At 36.7% G+C, this 23,166-nt stretch overlaps 2 protein-coding genes across 7 annotated transcripts in view; both read left to right on the top strand.

Annotated features, from left to right (window-relative positions):
- The first annotated feature begins 4,399 nt into the window (after positions 1–4,399).
- On the top strand, positions 4,400–10,013 carry LOC124304399 (phosphatidylserine synthase). 3 transcript variants are annotated; one of them, XM_046762594.1, is made up of 6 exons: positions 5,009–5,150; positions 5,352–5,480; positions 6,570–7,394; positions 8,176–8,398; positions 9,530–9,593; positions 9,929–10,013. In XM_046762594.1, the coding sequence occupies exons 2-6, from the start codon at positions 5,470–5,472 to the stop codon at positions 9,991–9,993; spliced, it is 1,188 nt and encodes a 395-aa protein (XP_046618550.1). In that variant the 5' UTR covers positions 5,009–5,150; positions 5,352–5,469; the 3' UTR covers positions 9,994–10,013. The 3 variants fall into 3 exon arrangements, with proteins under 3 accessions (XP_046618549.1, XP_046618548.1, XP_046618550.1); XM_046762592.1 differs by lacking the exon at positions 5,352–5,480 and having other exon boundaries at positions 4,425–5,150; XM_046762593.1 differs by lacking the exons at positions 5,352–5,480; positions 9,530–9,593 and having other exon boundaries at positions 4,400–5,150.
- A 1,663-nt stretch (positions 10,014–11,676) lies between these two features.
- Positions 11,677–23,166, top strand: part of LOC124306105 (stress response protein nst1) — a 29,433-nt gene continuing 17,943 nt past the window's right edge. For 2 of the 4 annotated variants that reach the window (XM_046766290.1, XM_046766291.1), the window contains exons 1-2: positions 17,024–17,603; positions 19,837–19,929. In XM_046766290.1, the coding sequence (XP_046622246.1) occupies positions 17,528–17,603; positions 19,837–19,929 (169 nt within the window). In that variant the 5' untranslated portion in view covers positions 17,024–17,527. Of the gene's footprint in view, positions 12,031–13,974; positions 14,057–17,023; positions 17,604–19,836; positions 19,930–23,166 lie in introns of those variants that run through there. The other 2 variants (XM_046766293.1, XM_046766292.1) reach the window with 2 other exon arrangements.

Raw genomic sequence — 23,166 nt, 5'->3', positions numbered from 1 at the left:
ATCAAAATGCCTCAAATATAGATTTTACGCATTTTGGTTGTAATTAGTGTAATAAGATATTTCAGCTTCCCGAGCTTGACAAATTATCTCATTATAATTCAAATCTACTGTTAATATTCTTCAGAATGGTACTGAATACCGCAACGAATTGCTTTTCAATCTTTAGATTTTTTTGAAACACATTTCATGACTTGGCACTCAAGAATATTTTTGGAAGGTAGATGAACAATCGCAAGGGCTTATGTGCGAAACATTTATGAAATATTACTACAATGGTTTAAAATAAAGGTTGCTCCTTTTCCTGGAACTGCTTTTAATTTCCCAATAATGTCTAGCCAGTATTGGCGTTTGGTCATGTCTGAGCGTAATTTATAATCTCGAATTAACATAAAATTCACACAAGTTTTTGAATGCGTAGCACATCCGAGGCTAATTATAATCACACAATATTACTCATCGATAGAATGATAAACCTTGTGACTTATCTGATCTTGCGTTGCAGATGAAATACGTGTACACCATTATAATGAAAATGTTCTTTCAAATATTCTCATTAAAAAATGTTCTCGTAAATAGAGAATCTATAAATTATTTAGATTCCAATTTAACGATGTCGTTATAAGGTTGTGTGGGCAGGATTCACTATCTGGTAAGGCGTCCCTGACATTATGTGAGCGGTGAAAAAAGTAACCAAACGGAGTCTTCGAAAAAGATAGCGATTGGCTTCAATTGGGTATCGTGTAGTCCATACTATATGTTGCAGAACCGATTCGTTCTGTCACTCAGTTATCCGTCGGTCCTCCGTGGAATGCAGGGACTACACTTTCATAGTCCGAAAATTTCAGGATTTTCGGATTTGTATATACCAATTATACCTATAGGTAATAACCGATCCTTCAGATCATCGATAGTAATATCACGGAAGGGTAAAATTATTTATTAGCAAATCGTCCATCCCCGACTACAAAAATCTTTGTTCCCAATGCGCGGCAGCGACGGTATTATTCTGCGACTAGGTTCGCTCCACTGTTCTCTCGCATCAATTAGGTGTTTAAGCTGCCAATCAACAACCGCTTCATTTGTTAATTTTGTCAACGTGAAGAGTTCTGAAATTTACGGGAAATAATATACATCATTTGATGTGACATCGTGTAATGCACGTACGTGTAGCTTTGATTATTTAATTTCACACTCATCACATCTACTGAAATTTCCAGTCATGATCACCGATGAGGTCCAAACTGAAACAATGATAAAAGTATGAACATATATATATACATGTATATAAATTTATATAAATAATATTTTCTAAAAGAACCACCCAATTTTACAGTCAATGATATAACCACCGTAGTAGCATTGCCATTAGTAGCAAAAATTTGAGACGACTCTGTGCGAAGTCTTTCTACATAGTTAATACAGAATCTTGCTTGACAGTAAGTTTTTGCCACCTGACAATAGACTTATGCAAGATTTTGACAAGACCCGCAGTCAAATGTGGCAGTAGATAAATCGTGTCTGCAGTTGCACCCTATAAGCAGACTTACCTCAGAATGCTACTAGGAGCAATTACATTAAAAATATATATGTTTTTAGTACGCGAAGAGTGCGATTCGTATATAGCTAGGTTATTTCGTAGTTAGCAAAATCATAACCACCCAGAGAAATATAATTGATCGGATTGTTGACTGTAGAATTGGTTGGGTCTATCAGAAAATGCCATTAATCTCAACTCTAGCTTACACGTTCTAGATTATATGGACGGGAGCCTGGGTGTTTGTTGCAGCATATTATTTTTCTTGGGGTGATAACGAAAAAACAGTGACCGATCCGATTGATGAATCAGGTTGGATAGAGCGAGGTGAATACGCAAAAATGTTAACTCGGACTCATCATTGACATAACTTGTAATTTCTTTTAATTTTAATACAATTTCGATGTAACAGACGATGTCAATATACGAAAAAAATTTGAATTCACAAAAGTCTAGTATAAAAACATCACCGATGTACAGGTAACAGTGCACGGTGATTATTTTACATTGCATGTTTACCAATATAACTTACTTGTTAAGTATCAGATATGTAGAAGCTATTGTTTTTAATTTGTTGATTCAAATAATTTGATGAAGGATTCTTTTTTTGTACTCTAAGAAATTGAAGTAGGTATTACGTCTTCCAGGCTTCATATTCCTTTTCCTCATTGTCAGTCTTACAGTCACTTTAAGCCCTGCATCCCCTAACTCCCCTTATCTTTGTCGAGTCAGCAGGTTCATCTCTCGCAAGTAGATATCCTTCTACATTCCTGTAAACTCTTCACATCCTAGCTTTCGCACGAGTTACTTATAATTAACATCTCTCAAAAACTAATCGAAGCCCTTCCCTCAGACCGCCTCTTATATCCCGACCACTGTTATAAATAAATTACTGAATCATTCATAATAAACCAACTATACCATTTAAACCAGCTCTTCAGTCACTTCCTGCATTGGCAGTAGTGGCACGTTAGTGCATAATCGATGAGTACGAACCCTAAAATAGCCTTAGCTGGGTGTAGAGTAGGTTTTATTTGCCACTCCTCGAAGTCTACGGGTTCTACCCCGTAACATTCCGGTGGCAGCAGCTTTGCCCGTCAACCTACCCCTCAGTCCAGTGGTCCGAAATTTCTACAAAAAAAAGTTTTCAACGCCCAATATTTCCGGCACCATACTAATTAGTGAGAGCCGTGCCGCGAACGAACTCCGAATGAGACAGTTATTCTGAACTCAAAATACGACGTGTGTACCTGACAAAATCTAAAACTCGCCACGAACAAAAGTCGTGCAACGAATCTTCAATTTCACTAATTTCGCCACATCCTGGTGCTATTACATTACTTATCATACATCGAATAACTGCATAGCGAGTGAGAATTTATGCGCGGTAGTCAAGTTAAAATGACTTTCGCTAAATTGGCGCAATCAAAAGTCACAGGTCCCGCTTTCCAATATTTAATAGCCATAAATTGCAACGACGTCGAAGACCTCATAATTGTCCTCAGCCGAGCATACCGCCCGGATATCTCCATACGTCAGTTGTCTGCTCAATTAATGGAATTACCTACAACCACACGAGTGCATCATTGATTACTCGTGCAGAAAAAAAGCAATAATCGAAAGAAATAAACAAGGCAATCGTAGCTAAGCACCGTTAACTGAAGAAATAGTTAATTCGGTGCAATGCGCTCTATAGACGCATTTAAATTTGGTTCTACTACGTCGGCTATAGTAATGCCGAAATAGCAGCTGCCGTGTAAACATAGGTATGTATGTACACTTGGAGGCAATGAATCAGACGACTCATTTTTTATACAGAGAAATTTACAGCGCCATAGTGAGCCGAGCGCGAAACAAACTCAACCTCAGTAAACATAACATAACCCACGACCGTCGAATCTAGCCTTTAGAATACACGTCGATCCAGCAAGTCATTATCCCCGCGGTATTCTAAGGTTAGATTCGACGGTCATGGGTTAAGTTGTGTTTATTGAGATTGGGTGCTTTCCATTTACTGACTCAAGTCGATTTGTGTCGCTATTCTGGTGTATTCCTTTGCCCAGATTGGCCGGTTACACCAGAAATAGCGACACAAGTCGATTTGAGTCAGTAAATGGAATGCACCCGTTGAGCTTGTTTCGCGCTTGGCTGACTATGGCACTGTAGGTTTCTTTGTGTTGCCAACTTAATCGTCTAGAGTGAAAAATTAGCCGTCTCAGATTCATTGTCCCCGAGTGTACACACGCTCAGATGAACAGAGCCCGGTGTGCGAGTTACGATACGTCGATTCATCAAGGCGTCCTTTATCCTTGAGATAAGGAGAGACTATGAATACGGGTGTAAATCTCCCTCTGTCTTAGGAAGTTTTTAGCGCTGTGCCAGTTATTTCGGAACGCACCATATAGAACACTGCGTAAGGCCCGCGTCACATGGTCCGGAATCAATCCGGAACGGAACGTCCGGTAGCCAATGATCAACAATTTTCCGTTAGGTCCGTCGTCGGATCGAACGGAAAATCGTCACCCGTTGGCTACCGCACGTCCCGTTTCGGATTGATTCCGGACCATGTGACGCCGGCCTAAGCGTTTTGAAACCTATGTTTCATAGTTTGTGCACCAAACACAGGAGCGCTGCAATCTCGAAAGATATATAGAGGCCGGGGTGAGCATAGTCTTATGGGGTGAGCAACAAAGAGGATATACAGCAAGTAGGCCTCTGTTCTGGGGAATTTCGAGCACTGCCAGCTAATTTCGGAACTCATCGCGTGGAGAACATACCCGAATTGACCCAGTCCACGGTCTTATATACAGGTCTGGCAACGAAGCCAATTTTCTACAGAGCGGCGTGGTTCTCTTCCTGTCCGTGGTTTTTAGTCTTTGAAATATCCATGTCGCGGCGCTGCTATCTAGGGATCTACGTGGGGTAGGGATAGTAGGGATGAAAATGTGCCAATAATAATATTATTATTACGTTGGCGCTGCACTGCGCACGCGTTGATTATCCATCCCTCGATCACAACGTCGACCTGGCGGCCACAAAGTGAGATAAATAACCGGCCGTGAAATGAACCACCCCCACTACCTTCGTTGCCAGACCTGTATGGAGGACCGTGGTCTAACCTAATCCGAACCAACGAAACCTAACCCAACCTCATCTAATCGAGGCAAATAAGAGATAATCTAATCTATCTAAACTATCGAATATCAAACAGGAGCATTGGAATCGCATTACATGAGCTTCCGATGAAACATACGATGCATACAACATAACCAAAACTTAAAACAAAACCTAATAAATGAATAAATATATAAATGTATATTTTAAGTAAACCGAAGTAAACATTTAATTACAAAATTTAACGTAAAATGACAAGTAACGAGTTACCTGAGGGTACCTCATTGCGAAATAGGCTACAAGGACGAGAAGAAAATTTGAATAAAAATCGTAATTTATCGGAAAGCAATGATGGTTATAAATTGACTCAGGGAACTGACAGCTTCTCCAAGATCAATGAACGCCCCGTAGACGACATATCCATCGAATTTTTCTACAAACCTCACACCATAACCTTACTTCTCATCTCGATCGGCGCTGTTATCTACTTCGCATTTGTCAGGTACGTTTAATTCATTTACATCACACTCCATTGTGCTTCATATTATTCTGCACAAATATTCCCAACAATTCCCTGAGCAATTTGCATACTAGTTGTTAACTCAACATTGCTGATTTTGTCCACCATTTAACATACACTAATTTCGATCATACAAATTGTTTTACCTTGTTCTCTCCTTTTTTTTGACCATTTTTTTTTCAGCGAAACCAACCCGATGGATGTTCAGCCTTTTGATGCGTCTACATAGATTTATTTGAAACAACTTGCCATTACGCACTTGTTGAAAGGCCAATGATAATGGCTCGCATCTATTTTGTGAATGAATCAAAGGTGCGACTGCTACCGGACTACGCAAAGCCTGTTACTCGTGAAAAACAATTATAATTCAATAGCAAATACCCATCACTTCGTTTCTTTTAAATAGTGAAATATGTCAACAAACCAATAATATCCATTTATATTTTATTGTTATACATTTAGGTGAGAAAAAAAAGTTTGATACTACGAAATTTAAAACAATTCATTCAAATCAACTTCAAAGGAGAGAAATTTAAAAACTCGTTACGGTCGATGATCAGAAAATTTTGTGCTATTTGCATTGTACCTTGGAATTTAACATTGCTCACTTTTTTCAATTATTGCTTAGTTTGCTAGAAAAAAAGAGACAAAAAATGTCTTTTCATAATAGAGTTCAAACTTCAATCTCTGTTAGCGCTGAAGCGATTTTGAATATTCCAATGACTTTATTATGCTTCTGTCAAAGTCACTGAAAACTGTTTACTAACTCGCATGCATTCGCTTGAAGTCACCTGAATTCATTCAAATTGATTTCTGTTAAATTGGCTCATCACTCGAGGTCCTGAAATAAAATTCCCGTTTCACTACAAAATACTAAATACCTCAAACACAAAAAAATTAGCCTTGTTATCTGTGTTTCATCAGAGCTTTTAATTTGTACTTATTCATGTTATAAAAATTGTCAAGTTTCATTCAGTACAGTTTTTTTTTGTGACATTCCAAAATCTTCGTAGAGACTGCTTTGATGTTTCTAGTACATCTTCAGACGTCTACTCGCATAGATCACCTTAAACCATAATAATGAAACCAAACATGCTGATATCTTGAAGACTCAGTATCTTCAGTCATTCTAAATTTTCAAAATAGTGAATTTTATTTGATAGGTTCTTTACATTAAAATTGCTAATTGCAAACATAACAATATGTAGACTTTGTTACCCAAGAATAGTTGCAACTCATTTTTCTACCTATTGCAGCGACCAATCTTTGTAGTTGGAAAAGCAATGACTAGTTTCGAATCTTGAAGAGAAAAAAATGGCCCAACTGCTTATTGAAGCGAGTCCAGTAAAATAAAAAAAAAAGATAGTTTTATCGAAATTTTTTTTCATCAATTTTTTGCAGAGATGCAGCAAACGTCGAGGACAACATCTGGGCAGGAATCTTGTGCGTCGTCTTCTTCTTCCTGATCATATCTGTGCTAACATTTCCCAACGGTCCGTTCACCAGACCACATCCAGCGGTTTGGCGGATAGTTTTTGGGTGCAGTGTCCTCTACCTGATGGGTTTGCTGTTCATGCTCTTCCAGAATTACGAGACTGTCAGGCGGATCTTGGTCTGGATAGACCCGGGCTTGTCGTCTTTCAGGATCGACATGGACAAGGAGTACGGCGTAAACTGCTCCGACATATCGTTGGAAAAGATATGGAATCACATGGATGTGTTTGCACTGGCACATTTCCTCGGATGGACTTTCAAAGCGGTGCTGATAAGGCATCTCGGGATCTTGTGGGCGATCAGTATCATGTGGGAAGTGACAGAGATTGCGTTCGCCCATCTGCTGCCCAATTTCGTTGAGTGCTGGTGGGATGCTCTGATCCTTGATGTCATCCTCTGCAATGGCCTAGGCATTTGGGTCGGACTTAAGATATGCGCCTGCCTCGAGATGCGCGAATACAAATGGGTCAGCATCAGGGACATCGAGAGCACCACTGGGAAACTGAAAAGAGCTGTGCTTCAGTTTACTCCTGGAAGCTGGACCTCCGTTAGGTGGCTCGATCCGAACTGCACCTACATGCGATTCGTGGCTTTGTCTCAGCTTGTTATCTTCTGGCAGATATCCGAGCTCAACACATTTTTCCTCAAACACGTTTACGAGTTTCCTCCGTCACATCCGTTTGTCGTTTCACGGCTTGCACTGATTGGAGTTATTGTTGCACCCTCAGTAAGGTGCGAAAATTCAAATTATACATTATTATGATTAAGGATGAATCGGTGCAACCCTATCAAATCAACCTTAAGAAATGAGGAAATAGCGTTTTAAAACCCTTCAGCTGTGTTATTTTCACCAATGATTGTGAAGACGGTTCAAAAACATTCCTCTTGTGTGATAGAAATGAATTTGAGCCAATTAGAATGATACAAGTTAAGCTATCAACAATTTGAGCAGAGGCGCTATAGTTGAAAACTTAAAAATAATTGAACTCTGGTATTTTCAACCAATTCTAATGTTTCTGGGCTTATTTGGTTCATCATAGAGATCTCCAGAGATCACTTGGGAAAATTTCTGCGAATAATCATCTCTAGAGTGGATAAAAATAGGTTTTTGTAAGTCTGGCTCAACAGACGCGTTATAACTATTCTACAACGTAAGATTTCTTGAATAATATCCAGACAATTCATGGAAGTCTGCTCAGCAGGCAGAATGAGCTTCAAAACACTAAAATTGAATAAAAAATACCAGAGTTTAATCATTTTGAACATTGTAATGATACCAAGTTTTCCATAATTGTTGATATATTAGCTTGCATTATTCGAATTTGCTTTGATTCATTTAAATTACATAATGAGATGTCTTTTCATTCCAGTTGACGATCATTGACACAAATAAAATTGGCTAGATATTTCTCAAAAAGTCTGTTCATGATGCCCAAAATTTATGAATTCGTTCGAAGACGCTGAATTTTGGTTGAAAAAGCTTGTTTTGACTAAATAATTTAACTGTTCCCAGGCAATACTACATGTACGTTACGGATCCATCGTGTAGCAGGGTGGGAACTCAATGCTGGGTTTATGGGGCCATAATGGTGACAGAGGCTCTCCTCTGTGTGCGTCATGGAGCGCCGGTATTCGAGCGTACACAAGCGTTAAATATTCTTCTTTGGCTTCTTTGCCAGTCGTTTATTTCTGTGCTATGTGTGTATGGCTGCGTCCTTTGGCATCAGTATTTCGAGGTACGATTACTTGCTATTCGTAAGACGTGATCGCTCTGGTGAAAAAATTTCTCCATTAATTACCCTCACCTTTTTCTCGACAACGATTACGCTCTTGTTTTTTCGACAAACAATGAAAACTTTCGGTCTACATTTAATGGGGCCATTTCACTTGAACTTCGCGAAATCGTGGAAAATTTCAGGGAATTGGTTGGTTGATATGGAAAAGTCACGACATATTAGTACTTGCAATTCTTCCCGGAAGTTCTGTGTAAGTGTTCAATGCGATCTATACCTTTCAACTGTTCGTAATAATCTAAACTAGCTGTTTGTCATTTTTCTCGCTTGCTATGCTCGCTCTATTATCAACGTTTACGTATACAGATAATAATGATGATATTATTAATAACGTGAATATACAAGCTTGAAGCTTGAACTCCGTATTTACTAGTACTTATGACATTCTATTTTTTATTCACGAACCATTCATTTTTAACATTTTTTAAAAATACAGAAAACTGGTAATTTCGGTCAGAGAAACAGGAATAAGTCAAGAGTATTTCAAAACCTAATCGAGTGGTCACTGTACAATTCTCTTATCAACTTTTATACGTCACGCAATGGTTTTAGTGTATTTTTTTTTTTTTTTTATTCGCACAAAATAAGTCTGACTGATTTCAAAAAATGTTCATGATATCAGAGAATATCATTGTGGTCTCTTCAAATCTCTGATCAGTGGAATTAGTGAAAGTAATTGAAAAGAGAAACGTTTTCAAGATATTAGAGAAATTTCTATGAAAAATCATCTTTTACGAAGATGTAAATTTTCTACAAACACGGGAACCTAATACTACATTTCTAAAAATTCCCATCACTACTCTGAAAATTCCAAAAACTTAAAGAGCCTCAGAATTCACCAGAGAATCCCAATTCTTTCAGGCATTTTTCCAATATCCTTCAATTTTTTCACCAAGGTGCCATATTAGGATTAACAATTTTGTATTTATTTCTTTTTTATTTCTCTCATGTTGTTCTAATCCTCAATATTTTTATGTTTTGTGTTTATGTTGTTGCTGTTTTTTGTTCTTTTTTTTTTTTTGTTACTAACGCATTTTGCGTTTTGTGCGCTGCGCATGGCGTTTGTCGTTTCAGAGTGGGAAACATATATCCTGTAGCGAAACTGGCAAGAATCGTACGGATGAGAACTTCAGCGATGGTATGTTGTTTTCATTTTTGTTTTTTTTCTGTAAGAATTTCAATTTGAACTTGAGTTTTAATGGTGAACTAGATGACAAATAAATCAGTTTTCATTTCGTTCTTCGATTTTTAAGATAAATTTTCCTTGTATATAGCAAATAAGATTGAGATCAACTAATATCATAACATTTGTAAATTCTATTCAAGAGTATCCAGAATGAATTTTCCCTGTAACTCGATAGATATTGTTTCATTATGTACGCATCCAGTTTACCATTAATAGTCTCAATCAACACGTGAGATTATGGTGAGAAAACCACGTCGCAAAGTGATGATTGTTAATTAATCTTCCAGGGAACTTGGCTAGCTGCACACGTTTTACACAGACTATTGGACCGGTGAATAAAAAAGCTTTGTGAGCTTGTACCTCGTACCTACAGATTTGTTGGTAATTAGTTTTCATTACCCCCCCTCCATTTTATTTTCTCCAATTTCTTTTCAATTTAGAGAGAAAGAATTATCAAACCCTTTCTAGTCAAGTCACTGAATCATAGGCCTGTTATAAATAGAAGTTATAATTGTGAGGAAGATAAAACTCAATTTTCAATTGTGTATTATGATGATGATAATTGCATGTTATCACTCAAGTGTGAATGAAAAAGTTAGTGAATTTTTGTCTGATTACGATGCTCTAATTCGTTCTGCAATGATATTAGGTAAATACAAAATATTGTTATAACCCGTCGTCTCAAATTTATTCCAATCACCATCCATCATCCTTAGATTGTTTTATTTCACGTCTTTGTAAAAATATCTATCTATGTATAAACGAATTTCATCGGATTGTTAGAGGGAATGAGCAGAAGAGTTTAAAAAAAAAAACGTGAGAATTTCGCAGAACCACAGCTTTCTTTACCTTGTCTTTTGTTTTTTCACTCGTTTCAAGGCCTGTGAATAATACCGGAAAGGAGAGGGGAAGAACTCTACGTGGACTAAAATTGTAACTGATTGTTCTTCTGTCTTGCATATGATCATCCCTATATATCATTACTCGATATCATTACGAAACAATTATACATTGAGTATTTATCGAATTATTCCATTCGTAAGGTACAAAGATCTCTTTAAAATTTAAGAAAATATTATATGTTGCAATTTTAATCAATATTAGATATCGATATATCGTTTCGAACCGCTTCAAAATTCGTAGAAATCTAATGGGTTCATTTTATTTGACTCTACATTATTGTTATTATTTTCCACTAATTGTAAATAAGTGAAACAGATTTTTGTTCAGTAGTCAATTTAATATCACCCATTCACAATAAATAGTCAATGTCAATGCAATGTCATTGAAATTAGTAGGGAATAGTAGTCAAATTTATAGAAAATAGTTTTCTAAATACAATTAGCTATTGTAGAGGAAAATTGACTGACTACTCGATTTTTTAACAGTTTTTAAGCGATTGGAAACAAAGCATCGGTATTTAAGCTTTCGTTTACAAATCCGGTATCCTCCTATTTTTATATTTTTGCAGGAATCTTTCTAGCTTACGAATATAATAATTTGACAAATACTCTATGTACGACTATCTCGTAATGGAATTAATAGAAATTACCGATTTTTGGCTAGCCAATATTTCAATATCAATTGAAAATTATCGAAACATTAGAGTTTAGACAACGATTAAACTGCGAAACTGCGTGTACTCAACGTGAGGCTAAACCCGTTACAGAACGCTTGCCTATATTTGGATGGGATTTTTGTATATACGGCCGGTTAGTCGATCTCAAGTCAGCCTGAAGCGCAGACAGAGGATATGTGATATGTTACATGTATGTATGCAACTATACACAACACATGCAGGAAGGACGACGACGTGAATCATCGAAGTCAAATTTTTTTCGTCTGACAACCGACAAAGAAATCCGTTGAACAAAAACGGTCGCTTCGAGATAATTTCGTACAATATAAGCAAGCAGGGAAGCAAAGTGCAATTCTGATAGGCTCGCGTCGCAACGCCTAAGCGGCTGAATTACTTATCTAAACCTCTGAAACGTAAATACTTATGCATATCTGTACGGTGTGATGTGTTGCCGTGCGAAATAAGCAAATAAAGAAAGAACAGAGAGGCGAAAAGGCGAGAAAGGGGAACAGGCGACGCCGGTACAACGGGAGTCGGCTTCCAAATTCAAACCGGCCAATCGCAGCCGAGGATCGAGCCTCTCGACCAATCAGCACAGCCGCTGCGAGGCTAAATCCACATGTGTGCGTCGGCGATCGGGGCACAATTACAATTTACAGGGGACAGTGGACTGCTGGCAGTTGCCGATATAAGAGGATCCCTTCGTCGCTGAGAGCAGCTCGTTTTCCTAACCGTCAGATTCGTTCCGATCTCGCCTGTCGTCTCTCTGATTTTCGCTCGTCGCCGGACTCGATTACGGATTTATTGCGAGTAAGTATTACCATCTTATTTATCGGCCTGATAGTCATATCTTCAACAATTGACGGTTTATTCGTCGTATTGGTCGAATTTATTAAGCAGGACGTTGCCTCAGCCGCAACCGCACGTTCTGTTACTGGCTCACAGGCGATAGCGTTTTCCAAACAAAGAACGATACCGAACGATCGAACGTCCCTCGGTTTTATTTTCTTCGTGTATACTTGCCCTTTGTTTACTTTTATACGTAGTTTTTCAGTCTTTCTTGGACTTCTTAATCAAATTTTTACACGGTATATCCTAAATTCTATCGAAAATATCTTATCGATGAACTGAATCTTCCTGCCTCGACTTTTTTCGAAGATCGTAATCTCTTTTCGTTTTTGATGTATGGATGGTTTTCTGTTGCCGGCATTGTAATCGCCGTTCTCTCAGCCACAAAATGGTAATCTGGAAGAATCTTCACGTGAAAAAAACGTACTGTCGGTATATTTAAGGCAATGCTCTACATATCTATCCGAATAAATTACGGTGATTGCAGATTTTTTATTCTTACACGGACCAATGAACTCGAATTTTCATTTAATCATAATAATAATCTCGCCATTCCACAATTTACATATTGTAGAATAACTTTGATTAGAATCTCCGAAAAGTTGGTTTTTCGCGTTTTTATCAACGGACCAAGCAAGCTTCTTTTATAATAATCATAAATTCATATAAGTAGTAAAAAAGTATTTAATTTCTCCGTTTAGGTGTAGTCCAAAAAATCGCATCAGGGCATTCATTTGGTTGAATATTATGAAAATAGATAGCATATTTCGCTGAAGTTTAATGCTTATATTGTGATTGTATAATTTTAACAATTTACCGAAAAAAAAAAAAAAACTCGGTTCTAATAATATTTTGAATAAATTCAAACTGCCCTCAATTTAATCAGCCTATTCACTTTCTCTCAATCGGTAGTAGCAATCGAGTTTTTGTAATTAAACTACGTTGGTAAATCTTTTCGACTGGGTGCCTTTGAGTCTTGCATGCAGTGGGCACGACGCAGGTCATGCTTTGGGAGAAAACACGGTTACATGCTTCATCGAAACCCGATTGCATATGTGTATACAACACATGACATTTTAACATGATCACAATGTCATTCAATTACGCAATATCTCCACAGCATTATAAACGTGCATAATGAATATATAATATTGAGCATTGTACAATTTTTCTATTCGTCGAACGATACGGTGCAATATATTAATCTGTTAAATATTATTAGCGAGTCGAACCTAACAATAAGACTGATTGTGAGTCTCAGGCTGTGTTCGATATTATAGGATTCAGAGTAAAGCGATTTTATCGTGATTCGTTCAAATTAAGTTACAAAGTCTAGATAAAGCTGTGATTCGAAATTGATTTTTTTTGTAATGAAACTTGAAAACATTATCGAAATGTGTGTTTCACCTGTTTCTGATATATGCATTTTAGCGCCAACATATGTATGGAAATGATTACTTTGTTCTAAAATATTCTGTACAAATTGTAATTCGTGAAATTTTTAAGTCCTCGAATCGTTACCGATCCCATTCCGATGAATTATACCTTTCTAAATTTTTCTCCTTAACTTTTACCCAACACTCATCAAAGTACTAATATCCACTCAATTTTTTTAATGTTTTCTATACGATTACGTTCGTCATATTGTGCGGAACGAATGAATAGTGTTGAAAAAATAAGTACTCACCAGTAGTCGCATTCAATTGTAATGTTTTCGTGACTTTATCAATCTCATTGTCAGGAACGATACGTTGAATGTATACATACGTGATTACATTGTGAACAATGCGCAGGTACCGTCGACCTGTAATCCGCTATTTGTCAAACAGATTATAGCGTAATAATATCACAATGAAGAGAATTCATTAATATTTATTGTTGTTTCATTTTTTTTCCTCCTACAAGGTGACGAATAATAACAAGAGAAATAGTGCAATAAGTATGGCAACCGCTACCGAAAGCAACGTTCCAGTGAGCAACAGTGAGAGTGAGTAATTAATAACACAAGTATGTTACATGCATATCCGCACATTACGAAATGAAACAGTCAGAGATGTTTTCTTGCAAGAAATTTTACCGAAAAAAAATATTAATACAAAGATGCATCGGATGTACAGTCCGGTTAAACAAAAAAAAAATGTCTGGGTTAAAAAAGCGAAACACAATTAGTTGATTCAGTCGAACTTTATTGCAAAGAAATTTTTCTCAACGCGTAAAACAAAATCTACGACGGCAAATTTCAATTGACAAAGCTTATTTATTAATAACTTCGAAGAGACTATATTAATTTTTCGGGTTTCTTTTTTATTTTTTATTTTTATTCCAAGATCGCTGTGTCATTCCTTTTGCGAGTAGATTTTCGCCATATTGTCTGAAATGAATTTGGAATAAAAGATTTTGAAGCTTCGGTTTACTGTTGAAAAAATTGTGTGCGTTTCTTTTCTTTTTTTTTTTTTTTTTTTTAATAATTGCGGATGAAATCAGCAAACCGATCTATGATGTACAGCGAAAAAAAAAGTTGAAAATGTGAGGAAGGAGTGCATTCGCTCACTGGCAATGAGAGGTCAGAGTCCTTCCCTCTCTTTCTCTCTCGCCTCGTCTTTGTCCCTCTCGATTTTTCCATATAACGCTCCTTGTCAGGGATGCGCGCAGTCTGGAACTGCAAAGGCAGTCGGTGACTGCTTCAATGAAGTATAGTGACTCTCAACCCGATTGTTCCTATCTTTTAATCTGATGCCAGATATGTTGTTGTTGGAATTTTCCGAAAAAGTTTCTGGAGAAAGGCGAGCTTCATGTAATCAAACATCTTTTATCGGTTACATTTATTCTCCACAGTTAACATTATCTTCGCAACATGTAACGCAAAATTCCCTATTCGTCATTGTGTTTCTCGAATTTTCGATTAAAGTAGTCGATTTTTAGCTATAACTGAATTACTTATACAACACATTATGCCAAGCATAATAATATGTCTTTTCGTCAACTTTTTATTTATTTTTTTTATATCCAGGTATCATTTAAATCCGTGCAGTATTTTATTTTTTTTTTTTTTTGGTTGATTATCAATGAAAGCAGTTACAATAATGATTGAAACTAGGTTTGAAGTGCCGATTACTGTTCTGAAAAAAAAAATTACTGTCCATTTCAGGTTTCACGATGCAATTGGTTGTACAACTTTAGCTTCAATCGTTTATTGTCGATTGATTCTTGAAGAAAATATCATCGCAATATCTCTTCTTACCACGTCTGATTATTGCGTGCGCAATATTAGTATTACCTTGGCTGCCTTAAAATGAAGTGCATGTGTAGTAAATATAAATTCGTGTTACACAAAGTGATGGGCGGTAATTATAGTCAGGCCTGATGTTCAAGAGCGTCTTGATACAAATAACTTCAAGTAACTTCACGGAAATTTACCTGACTTCAAGTGTCTTCAAGTGCAGATTTCAAACTACTTGTGAATTCATCAGACTTCAAGTATGTTTATGAGACTTCATGAAGTCGAAGAGAATACAATTGAATTCAAATTACTTCAAGTAACTACACGTGAGTATAGGTAGCTTAGTTACGTCGAAAAAACTTCAAGTGACTTTAGGTGACTTCACGTAACTTCGCTAAGGCAAAAATACTCCAAACGAATTCAAATAACTTGAAGTGACTACAAATGACGAGGAGTTCATCTGACTTCAAATAAACACAAACTACTTTCTCTCCAATGTTTACATCCGACTTCGATTGCGGTCAACACCTCGACGAAAAATATTCCATCTTCAAAACGCACTTTACTGGTTATAAATAACAGTAGGTAATTATTCATTTCACAGTTGTACGTGAAAATATATGGTAGGTATGAAAATTCACAGATCCCTGTAGTATTGAATAAGACAGCGACTACCGATTAATAAATGTAGAAATAACAATGAGCTGAAAAAATAAACGAAGCTACGCAAAAATTAATTGAAAAGTTTCCTCTTGTCCCCGAGTTATTTAACCAGGTCTTTCTATCAAAAAAAAATATTTGCGGTACACGACACACAGTGGAAATTCAATTGCTTGTAACGTTCGCAATTACCTCATTCGATGAAAAGAGGTAAAACACCGGAAAATGATATGAAAAATTGATTTCTTTTCAAAGAGACGAAGAGAAAAACATGATGCCCGAATATGACAATGTTGATGGCATGTAGGGGTAATTAAGGGAGTGCCTTGGTGTATTTTGACGTTGACGTATGCATCTCCAAATATCGAACTTCAAGTATTTCAAACGTGAAAATGAGTTCAACAGCCCCATTCTGTACGCAATTCTGAACCAAAACACTCTAATACGGTTTCCTTGGATGCAGAAATAAAGAAATCGAGTGGATTCTACAAATTTCTGAATAAATAGTAATAACGAAAACCCCGACACTGAGAAAAATTTCAGAACTATATTTTTCGATTGTGGTAAAAAAAAAAAAAAAAAGAAGACAGTTGAGGACTGAGCGGTAACCGGAACTAAAAACTGCTCTCAGTGTATTAGCATATGTCAGAGATCTTTCATACTCGAGAAATTTCTTTGTTGACACCTAAATAAATGTGAAGAAATCATAAAAAAAAAAAATAAAAATCACAAATCCGGATGCCGTGTTCGCGTAAAGGATTTGCCGGAATGGCCAATATACGACAACGTCGAAATCGACCAGGGGCACGCCCTTAAGTATCCAAATGAATCAGGACATTGGATAATTAAGAGGAGAAAAGTTTCACTGAAAAACGGCGATTTGGATCCTGTAAAATCCGAAAATGCGGAACATGGTTTCTTCCGTATCAGCGCGGATCGAGGAGAAGATGGTGGCTGGCTTACACCACGCACGTACTTGGGCACACGACATACGCACCCTCCTCGCCGGGTGGTGTGTGGGGGTGGATATTGAACGACGCCGAGGGTCGGTGGCGCAGCCCCGTCGGATCAGTCGCCCTCCGGCCACCGCCCCAGATATACCGAAAACCGCCCTTACGCCCTGCGCCTTTCATCTGGCCGCCAGATCCGAGCCAAAACTGGCAATTCGATCGCGCCTCCTTGACGTTAGCGGAGTTCGAAGACTTGAGAGCCGGGAAGCGGAAGGATAGACGAAAAAGAGAAAAAACATACACGTCGCAATAGTATATAACGGGAATAGCACAAGCGCATGTACATACGCGACAACGTTTATCGTCAAATATCAAACTACAATCAAAAATCAATTAAAAAATACACACACGTACATACATACATATATATACACATATATATATACGGAAGAGAAGATCGATTATTGTTGGGGAAAAGAAAGAATCAGCTTATATTGGGTTGGATTAATTCTCGATTCGTGCCTGGAATTTTTATACTCTCGATCGACTTCGCGAAAATAGTTTCTTTTTTTTTTCATCCTACTGTCCGACACCTAAATCTGTACAAATATAACAACGCGGCGTGACGATGCTGATCGGTCTGGTTCGCGATTCTGTGCTGCAATGCTTTTGCCACAGCTGCAAAGCCCCTTTGGGCTTGGTTGGTGAGTTTTTAACTTTTTTTTGTTTTTTTTTTCCCCCTCTTCCTTTTTATTCATCATTTTCTTATCCTCTGATTCTCTTACACACGTCCAGAAAAAAACGAACAGTTTGTTCCTTGCCTCTTCTTATCACCGTAGGAAAAAAAAAATTTACACCCTCTTTCTTCCCCGTTTCCTTTTTGTATTCTATTCTCTACGGTTTTTGTTTCTTCAGTTTGTTCTTATTGTATACTTGTTTCACGGAAAATGCGATTAAACTTCTGTAAGAATCGTTCATATTTCGGATAGTAAGAACGGACGGGAAAAAAGGAGAAGATGAGAAAGATGGAGTTCTTCCTTCTGCGACCTTCCGGGTTCAAGAAGAGCCGCTCGGTCAAACTTTGACTACGGATTTTTTAACCCCACGCGTGTTTCAATTTGGTGACGCAATGACGAGATTACATTATTTGAGAAGCGTCGGAGTTCAATGGTTGAAAATTGTTTTACTTTTTTTTTTGTACCTTCTTATTTTCTATATTTACTGTAATTCACCGTAATTTACCGGTCGATATTGCTACTCTTAACGTATTATTATGTACACGTATAGCTTGTCATGTTTCTTAATGCCGGCGTCTCCAGTTTCCATATTCTTCTGCAGTTCGATCAATTTCTGATTTCCCGGCGCCGGCAACCGTCAGTCACTATAATCATAAAATACTCTGCTTGCCAATATTATGGAAAAACTTGTAGGATTTTCTTTGTACAAAGTTCACGAACCTCGATAAATCGAGTTCCTGCAATTCAGTATATTTCAACGCCGCACAATTCGATTGCAACAATAAAAAAAAAAAATGCTTAAAAGAAATCTATATGAAAAAACCTCGCTTAAATTTTTTTCCAAATATCTTCTTGTTCAAGCTTTTCCATTCTATATTCAAAAAAAAGATCTCGTCTGCTTGTTGGATTCTTTTCTTGTTCTTCGATTTGCAAATGATCGTTTTCATTCGTACACTTTTACCCTCGAGAATCATGAGAAAAGTAATCGTTGAACAACATTCATTGCAGGGAACGATATCTCTGCTTTTATTCAATTCGTTTCTTCAACGGTTTTTTTTTCTCTCTCTCCAGTGAACTTTAAAAGTCAAACTTTAAATTGTAACCTGCAGATTTTTTTCCGATCCTTTTTTAATAACCGAAGGTTAAAATTCGTCATCGATTTTTCATAGGGAAAGTTTTCATTTTATTTATTGCCGATTCCTGCGTTAATTTTAAACGCAAATTAACAAATCGCGAAACGTGCTGTATACATTTGCGCAGGTTTAGTGAAACCCGCAATTCACTTTTTTCTCTCTCTTCGTCCACGACGTCTCAGCTTTTTTTTTTCACCTGTCTTGTTACCACGCCGTGATTAGGGTGCGGCCCAAGATGGCCACCCACCCTTAGTGTTTGGTGTTCTGCACCCTCGTGTCGATGAGATCGATTTTACATTCCTGAAATATCATCGCAACGTAAGAGTTTACCCGTACTTTCTTCTTTTTATCCTCTTCAGCCCCGATATCCATCCTCTACCCTCAATAATTACCCTTAATGCTCACGTAGAAACGAAACATTCTCTTTTATCACAATCACTTTTTTCGTTGAACCCTACGGAAAAGACTTACTGTGAATAATTATCGTAAATTCTCAAATTCGATTATTTGGAAAACGCCCGTATTCAATTTTTATTCATCTTGACAAATATACGTTGCAGAAGAAAATTAGAAATACATAAAGTCGAAGAGCTTTCATGAGATTTCTGTAAATTTTTTATCAATTTACACATGATAGTTTTTTTTTTCTGTTGCGATTTCTTTCAAACAGAAAGTTTGAATTTCACAAGGTCGATGAAAATATCTGACGAATAATTCGTGTAGACTAATTTTTTCGAAAATTTGCATACAACGTCGTAATATTTTTTTTCTGCAACCTTATATATTTTCCAAGGTATTCGTTTATCGCTGGTGAGTAAAAAATGATAGACTAAGATTATAGTTAAAACGGTCGATTTTACAAATTTCAAATAAATCACAGATTGAAAGTATTTTCAACTGGTGGTACAAATTGAAAAAGTTTGAAGGTAAAAAAATTCAGTGTCTACGAAAAAAGCGACTGATTTCACAGAATTGTATCAAAATATTATTATAACGTTCGTGAACATTATAATACGAAGTCCTTCCATCATATTTCATTCTCACTTTTTGATAAAACCTCTTTCAAGCTGCAACACAACGGCGTGGTGCGCCAATCACAAAGAAGCCGGCCGGCAAAGGGAAACCACGCACGAAACAGCCGAAAAAAGTCAAATTTATCAGTGAGTAAATTTATCCGATCGGCCAGATCAGTGGTAAAAATTTGGAAATAAAATTACAACTTCCTACAGGTCCAAGATTTTTCAGTTTTCTACGTTGGTTCATTTTTTTCGGTCCCTCGTACACCTATCTTGACAAGCTTGTAAAAAAATTATCTTTAATAAACCGTTGTACTAACTAGTATCACGGGTTTTTAGATTGAACTTACTGTCCGCAATTAGGTTTTTGCGTTATTGTAGGAAAAAGGAGTTCTTAAGATCTTGACTTTAAGCTCGCAAATGCGACAATGAAAAAATAGAGGGCTTCATTCGGGTCTTCAAAAAGGTGTTGTTTCGGTTTCAATTTAAAAAAGGTGATGTTTTACGAGCGTTTTTTTTTCATAATTCTTACTACTTTTTTCACAGTGAAACCGAAACAAATTATACACCTTTTGCCTCCCAGCCGACGATATAAACTTTCTATGTACGAATCATCGTCGAAGATTCGAATTGTTAAAATAATGTGACCTCGTCAAAATTATTAATGACTAAACTTTTTATGCTTGGATTTGCATTTTTTCATTAAGTTTTGGATTTCTATGCTTAGATTTTCATTTTCAAACAATCTTGAAATAAAATTCTACTGAATTAAGTAAGGATCGGCCATAGAGGGAGAATCAGACGCTTGGAAAAGATTAAAGAAGGTTATAAAATCTCAAGCAATGAAATCACATGAAACAACGCTTATACCACGTAATAAAAATAAATCTGAGCAGATTTTATCAACAAAAGCTGAGATATATAAACAAGTTGAAAAAATTTTTTACATTAGAACATTCAAAATAATTAAACTTTCGTGTTATTGATCCAATACGAATATTTTTGGGATTGTTTTGCTCGCTAACCAGATCACTACAATTTTCTGAAAAACTTTCAACAAATTTTAGATTATAGTCTAGTTATATCACGTAAGCGTATTTGTTAATGAACACAATTTTTTATATCGTACTTACAGAAATCGATTTTTATCAACTTTGGAGATAATTAATAAATACGTGTAACATTTTTCTCAAACAATCTCTGGAGACTTTTTTACCGAACAAAATGAGTTCGAAAACATTGAAATCGCTTAAAAAACAGCAGAGTTTATCCATTTTGAAGGTTCTAATTTGAAAAACCTTTTCTCAAATAGTTAATATATTGGCTAGTTTTATTCGCATTTTTTCAGATTCATTTCTATTAAACAGTAGGTGTATTTTTTCATTCGTGGCCACCATCCTTAACGTAGTTGAAAATTTGCGAAACATTTTTTACGCTTCTTTTCCTATCTTATGATTCACGCTGTGAGACCGAACAGCTTCGTACTTCAGTTTCACGTCTTGAACCCTGATCCTAACGTTTCTTATTTGTTCGGTACAATTTTTCCCACTTTAAGACCGTGCGCCTAATGCACCCTTAATTTATTTATAACCCTATGGAGGAAAGTCGCCCTGAGTCAGAATCAGCGGCGCCGACGAGGCAGGAAAACTTGTCGAAGCTAGACGTCGCGGCGCCTAAAGGCTAATCAGACTGTAGATCGATCACAGTCGTCGGTCTCGTGTCGTGACTCATTCCTACCTGCAATTTCCGTGTGTGTGACTGGCTATATCTCGAAATACCTTATTTTATTCACGTAAAACGGTATATACGAACGGTTGGAGTTTTTCCGAAGAGCTCTATTAATTAATTTCACCCCTTAAGAGGATGGTATAGTCAGTTGTTACCGACCGAGTTGAATGTCACTTATTTCGACTGTATTCAAAGCTTACGCATCACTGATGTAAAAATATAAAAAATTTAAAAAAAAAGTTTTGATCTACGCAAGAATAACGCCGAGAAATATATTCCTAGAATTCAATTACCACTTGTTCCAGGAATACTTTTCCTGGAGTTACTTTCATATGGAATCAAAAAGTTTTTTTTGGTAGTTTTGTTCGGCATTATATGTAGAATGGCGCTGACTGCGGCATTTTCGCATAGGTGCTGCGTACGCTTTGATAACATGTAGTCAAAATGAGTGACATATTACTCAGTCGGTAAGAACTGACTATAGCATTTTCAAAACGTCGCGCGCTATCGGCAGGAATTATCAATTTATTTATGTTTATTCGTTTTTGTCACGAAAGCTAGCCAACCATCATTGGAGAGTAGTATTTTATCACAGAGATTATGAATATAACCGATCGAAACCTTCGGTTGACATTTTTGGTAAAGTCTATCGAACTCACACTCCACATTACAGCCTGTAAAGACACAATTTGATGACACTGGTCAATAGTGGTTTTGTTACCCTTGATATTTGAGTGATCTTAGTAAGATTTGATGTCAAAGACCCTAGGAGTAATCGTAGTTTTTCGAAATTGACTCCGGTTATTTGTTTTATCGACATTTTCACATGTTACCTGAAAAAATCGATTTTTTTCGTTAATTTTGGTGTTTGAGAACCAAAAATTGACTAACTAAATCATGATTATATTAGAAACACCCCCCCTTCTAACAATACTACAATTTCATAAAAACTAGAGCCCATCTAATATAATTATTATATTATTCCTAAGTTCTACGTTCTCAAATACCGTAAGTCACGGAAAAAAGTCAGGGTGACAATAAATAAATTTTTTGTCGAGCTATGTAATCGATTTGATAGTATTTCACGCAGAAATTGTTTTATCACCAAACAACAGGAAACTTACCACTGTTGTTATTACTTCGTGCGTACGTTTCTCACACTTTTCGTTAAAGTTGAGGTTAAAGAAACGTTGAAGGAAGTAGTATATTGTGTAACAAGGAGACGAAGTTAATTTGCAATTTGAATTGTATAGGCGAGCGCGCATACGAGCTGAACACGAATTATGCAAATACACGAGGCAAAAAGATCGTTGCCTCCTTTTTGCACACGATCCTTTATATAACAGGAGTAAGCTACGCGTTTTTACGTTTTACGATTTTTCTTGAAGCACGAAATCGACGTTTTTGCGATTTGTTTGCGATTGCGCATTCGCAGGCTCACTCTACCATCATAAAAACGGGTACTTTGCGTACGGAAAACGTGCATGAAAAAACGCGTAAAACATGCTTGGGTTATATAAAATTACTATTTCACTATTTTGGAAATCCCTATTTTGAAGAAGCTGTTTGTAAAATATGACACACTCAATTGTTTTGGTACAGTCTATCTATCTATTGAATATTGAACAATCCTAAATTTGCGAAATTACGAGT

This window comes from Neodiprion virginianus, chromosome 5, assembly GCF_021901495.1.
Source record: "Neodiprion virginianus isolate iyNeoVirg1 chromosome 5, iyNeoVirg1.1, whole genome shotgun sequence".
NCBI classification, from domain to species: Eukaryota; Metazoa; Arthropoda; class Insecta; order Hymenoptera; family Diprionidae; genus Neodiprion; species Neodiprion virginianus.
This window is presented reverse-complemented; position numbering and strand designations above follow the sequence as displayed.

What these genes read in the sequence shown, in the direction of transcription:
- LOC124304399 (XM_046762592.1), top strand. Translation starts at nt 4,900, where the DNA reads ATGACAAGTAACGAGTTACCTGAGGGTACCTCATTGCGAAATAGGCTA. An exon ending in TTTGGCATCAGTATTTCGAG is followed by an intron (nt 8,399 to 9,529) that starts GTACGATTACTT and finishes TTGTCGTTTCAG; the next exon opens with AGTGGGAAACATATATCCTG. An exon ending in GGATGAGAACTTCAGCGATG is followed by an intron (nt 9,594 to 9,928) that starts GTATGTTGTTTT and finishes TTAATCTTCCAG; the next exon opens with GGAACTTGGCTAGCTGCACA.